The sequence below is a fragment of the Fonticula alba genome, assembly GCF_000388065.1.
Source record: "Fonticula alba strain ATCC 38817 unplaced genomic scaffold supercont2.7, whole genome shotgun sequence".
NCBI classification, from domain to species: domain Eukaryota; order Rotosphaerida; family Fonticulaceae; genus Fonticula; species Fonticula alba.
In genome coordinates, this window is record NW_009242977.1 from 824,638 (window position 1) to 829,284 (window position 4,647).

At 70.1% G+C, this 4,647-nt stretch overlaps 1 protein-coding gene and 1 non-coding gene across 2 annotated transcripts; both read left to right on the forward strand.

The window, feature by feature from the left end:
- Positions 1 to 1,845: 1,845 nt before the first annotated feature.
- H696_04383 (hypothetical protein) lies at positions 1,846 to 3,138 on the forward strand (the record flags this gene model as incomplete). The annotated part of the gene is made up of 1 exon (XM_009498260.1): positions 1,846 to 3,138. One exon carries the CDS (start codon positions 1,846 to 1,848, stop codon positions 3,136 to 3,138), a length of 1,293 nt encoding a protein of 430 aa, XP_009496535.1.
- An 888-nt stretch (positions 3,139 to 4,026) lies between these two features.
- Positions 4,027 to 4,098, forward strand: H696_04384. The gene has a single exon. It is a non-coding gene; the product is annotated as a tRNA-Pro (tRNA).
- Positions 4,099 to 4,647: the final 549 nt, after the last annotated feature.

Sequence of the window (4,647 nt, forward strand, 5' to 3'; positions counted from 1 at the left end):
CCCCCCCAATCGCCACCGCACGCGGAGGCCCGGGCCGATGATGCCGCGAGGACGCATGTCCCTGCCCCAGCTGCCACCGCTGTGGCCTGGCTGCATGTCGGGGTCGCCGCCGCGTGCGCCGACCCTGGGGAGTGGGGTGGGGGGGGGGGGACGCCTCCCTGAAAGGGCGGCGAGTGGGGGCACCGGGTGTGTGTCCCTCCATTACGCAGGTAGCCGGAGCACAATTATGCCGGCCCGAGTGGCGCATGTCGGGGCCGATAAATGATGATCGCACCCGGGGGGGGGGGATGGGGGGATGGGGGGAGGGCCTGCTGTTGTGGCTTGTAACCGGCCGGCCGGCCGCCATCATGCCCCCACGTTGGTGGTGGAGAGCACCGCCAGCCGGCCGGGTGCCGGTGGGGCGCCGGCTCGGGCAAGATCCCCGGCGCGGGCCCCTGGCAGAAACCTGTGCCGCCATTTCGCCCCATGCCCGGGGTCCGGGGTGCGGGCGGGTGCCTTTGCCCCGGTGGCAGGGCCGTCGGCGCGGCCTGGTGGCGGTGGCTCCGCCCTGCGATCATTCTCCCGGCGTGGATGACGCGAGGCCGGGCGGCGATACGCCGGCCGGGTTGAGTGCCGACCGCACCCGGGGCGCGGGAACCCGGGCCCGGGGCACGGGCTCCCGGCCGGCCGGCCTCTCCCTCGCGCGGCGGTTGCATCAGCCGTGACGCCTGGCCCCGCAGGGGTCGTCCTCGCGTCGGTGCGCCCGGCTGCTCGCGCTCCCGCCCCGCGTGTCGGGCGACCGGCGGGCTGGCCGTCTAGCATGCACGCCGACGCGCCCGGGGGGCGGGGGAAGCATCTCATCATAGCCGGGCATGCGCGCTCGGAGCTCGGGCACGCCCGCGATCGGCGTGGCCGAAGACTCCGCGCGTCCGGCCTTGCGGGAGGGCGCCGCTTCCGGTATTGTGTACGCACACGCACACACACACACACTCGAGCAAACACAAACGAGCAAACGCAAACGAGCAGACGCGGCGAGGTCTGGGCTGCCACATCGATCCCCGTGGCCGACTGCTGTGTCCTGCTCCCGACACAGCAGGCCAGCTGTTGACGACGGCCACCGGCCAACAACGGCCTGCATGCTGTGGCGCACCCGTGGCCCGGCCACGGCGCACACGATGCCAACAGATGCCCCGCAGACTGGCCCTCGGGAACGCATGCTCATGCCCATGCCCCGGTGGCCGGTTGGGCGCCAACATCCCGGCCGGCATCTCGATCGGACCCCCTCGGGCATGGCGAGCCGCGCGCCGAGGCCCAGTGTGCGTGGCTCCTCCAGGCCGGCTAGCTGGGTGGTGCTCGGCCTTGCCGATCCCCGACCGGCGCTCGCGCCACCCGGCCCGAGGCCCGCCGCCAGTCCGCCAGTCCGCCAGTCCGCCAGGCTCCCTGGGTCATCCCCTTGGTAGCGTGCGGACGCCCATGCATGGGGCCTCTGCACCAGGGCACCGTGTACCTGGGTGTCCGGCTGGGGAGGAGAGGGGCGGGGGGACCGCAGTCTCCGCCTGGGTGGCAGACCCCCTGGCAGGGGCCCACCACCAGCCAGCCGCAGGGCCGGGAGGGCAAGGCCGGGCGAGTAGGCCGGGCGAGTAGGCTGGGCGGGGGGCGGGCGGGGGGGCGGGCGGGGGGGGGGGGTATAAAAAGCCCGGCCCTGCGGCTCGTTTGAGGATAAATTTTTTCACAGCCAAAGTCATCTGCTGAATCCCCCTAGCTGCCTCCCCCAAAGAGCACAAGCACTCGCGCCTCCCCGCCCGCCCCCCCCCCCCTTAGTTTAGTTTTTAGATTAGAACCTCCCCAGCCTCCCCCTCAATCACCATGATTTCTAAGAACCTCTTCGCCATTGCCTCCTTCGCCCTGGTTGCCCTGGCCGCCTCGGTCCCGGGCCTGGCCCTGGCCAAGGAGAACGGCGGCGACGGCATGGCCCACCACGGCCACCACCACCACGATGGCCACCACCACGATGGCCACCACCACGATGGCCACCACCACGCCACCTACATCAAGGCCAGCGGCCACCAGGAGAAGTCCAAGACCAAGAGCAAGACCAAGCAGAAGGACTTCAGCCTCGGCATCAAGCACGTGCACCACCACCACCACGAGGAGAAGCCCACCACCAAGCCCACCCCGAAGCCCACCCCGAAGCCCACCCCCAAGCCCACCCCCAAGCCCACCCCCAAGCCCACCCCCAAGCCCACCCCGAAGCCCACCCCCAAGCCGGTGTGCACCTGCCCGGATGGCTCGGCGGCCGTGTGCTTCGCCAATGTCAAGCAGTGCGAGAACAACACCAACCCCCTGTCGGTGGCCAAGCCCGAGTCCTGCCTGTCCAACGGCAAGAACATCTACATGTGCGCCAGCGAGCAGGGCAAGTGCCGGTCGCTGCCCACCTGCGAGCTGGTCAACTCCGGTGTGGCCGAGCAGGACCCCCACCTGAAGGGCTTCAACGGGGCGGACTTCTATGTCGAGGGCCACGCCGGGCGCTCGTACAACATCATCTCCGACGGCTCGCTCCAGGTGAATGCCCAGTTCACGCGGCTGAACAACCTCAACGGCACCTACATGGGCCGCGTGGGGATCCTCCTCGGCACCGATGCCATCGGCTTCGACCCCTCCTTCGGGGCCTTCCTCAACGGCAACCCCATGACCGACGGCCAGTCGGTCACCCTGCCCGAGGGTGATGTGGTCTTCGACATTGTGGACGCCCGGCCGCGCATGGTTGTCCGGACCCGGTCCTGGCAGATGATCGCCCGGGCGGTGCTCGAGCGCGGCATGGTCGACGAGGCGTACGTCAACCTGCACGCCAGCGTGGTCGGCACCCCGTCCGACCCGCACGGCCTGCTCGGCCAGACCGCCCGGTTCCTGATCGACGCCTCGGCCCCGGGCCCGAAGGACGTCGCCGGCAAGGACTTCCAGATCGAGGGCCACGAGGATGACTACGAGGTGACCGACGGCCTGTTCGGTGTCAAGTTCCGCTACAACAAGTACTCGCCCAACGGCGCGGCCAAGGGTGCCGCCAATGCCGGCGCCCGCCGCCGCATCGGCTCCAACGCCACCCCCCCGCGCAATGTCCCGCGCACCGTCCCCCAGTTCGAGGCCACCGTCGACATGTAAGTGGCTCGCTGCCGCCGCCGCGGTCATGATGACCGCCCCCCTTAGAAATACCCCCCCCCCCCCCGCGCGCTGGGCACCGAAAAATGCCCGGCCCTTTTAGATTCCCAAATAATCCCCCAGGCTGGGGAGATACCTCTCTCGAAGAACACAGTACACCACCGGGCGCACGGTGGCCCGGGTGCGCCGCCTCCGCCGCCGACATTTTCGAGCCTGCCGCTTGTCTTGCTGCCTTCCCTCCACCCCCCGCCCGAGAGCCGATGGCCACCCGTGTGAGCGGGCGTGTGAGTGTGTGCTCCAAAGCATGCACATGAGGATGCAGCTCGCACACGGCGCAGGGACCACTTGTGTCGGTTGCCGGTGGCGCACCAGGCCACCCCCGCGCTTCGCCCCCCCGCCCGGAGATCTCGCTCGACATCGCACCGAGGAACGACCGGGCCGCCGCCTGGCGGATGGGTCCCCCCTCGGGCGTGCCGGGCGCGCAAGCCTCCGCCTCCTCCTCCCCCCCCCCCTGTACTCTCCGAGAATAGATTAGGCAAAAAAAAGCACCATCCCATGTCCAGCCAGGAGGAGGGGCAGCAAGGCAGGCCGAGAAGGGAGGGCGGGGGGCGGCAAGGGCTGGGGCAGCTGTGGGGAACGGGCAGGGTCACACACCTTCGCACGCAGAGGCGCCCTCTACCTGCCCACTCGGCAGCGATGTGCACGCACACGCCACGGGCAGGCACCGGCGAGCTGCTGTGTGGGCGCGCAAGCCACAAGCCGGCAGTGTGCGCCTCCGGGCGCCGAGCGCGCCCACAATCGGGGGCCCCGCGGCCTTCGGCACACGCGAGGCCCCGATGCCCCCGCAGTCGCCCCTATTTCAGCACACACGGGGTGTGTTCCTCCACCGTGGGGAAATTAGTCTAGTGGTATGATTCTCGCTTAGGGTGCGAGAGGTCCCGGGTTCGATTCCCGGATTTCCCCTGTTCTTTTTTGACCGCGCCAGCACCCTGGAGCGGAGTGCGGCTCGCCGGCGCACTTTTGCCCTAAATCACGGTCCCGCGCCGCCGCCGCCGCCCTGCCGGGGGACCGCCCGCGCCGCAGGGGAAGCCCCGGCGGCAAGACACACGCACGCCGAGAGCGGCATCCCCGCCAGAATCATCGAGCAAAGCAGCGCCGCAGCGGCCTTCCCCTCGGTCGCCGCCCGCCGTGCCACAGACACGGGCAAGGGGCGAGAGAAGCCCAGGAGGGGGGGAGGGGGGCATATGCCGCCGGGGCAAAGCCCATCGCGCCACCTGCGGAGACAGCGACAGGCCTCACCAGGGGGCAGGGGAGTGGAGGCGGGGGCGCAGAGAACCGCCACGGGGAAATGGGCGCACAGCATGTGTGTGGAGGGTATGTATTGAGGCTAAATCTGGAGGAGGGGGGGGGGGGGGGGGAGATGTACGCCCGCGCGCAAGTGCCACCCCGGACGGGGGCGTGTACACACACACACACATACACACACACACACGCACCAGCTTGACGATGGAC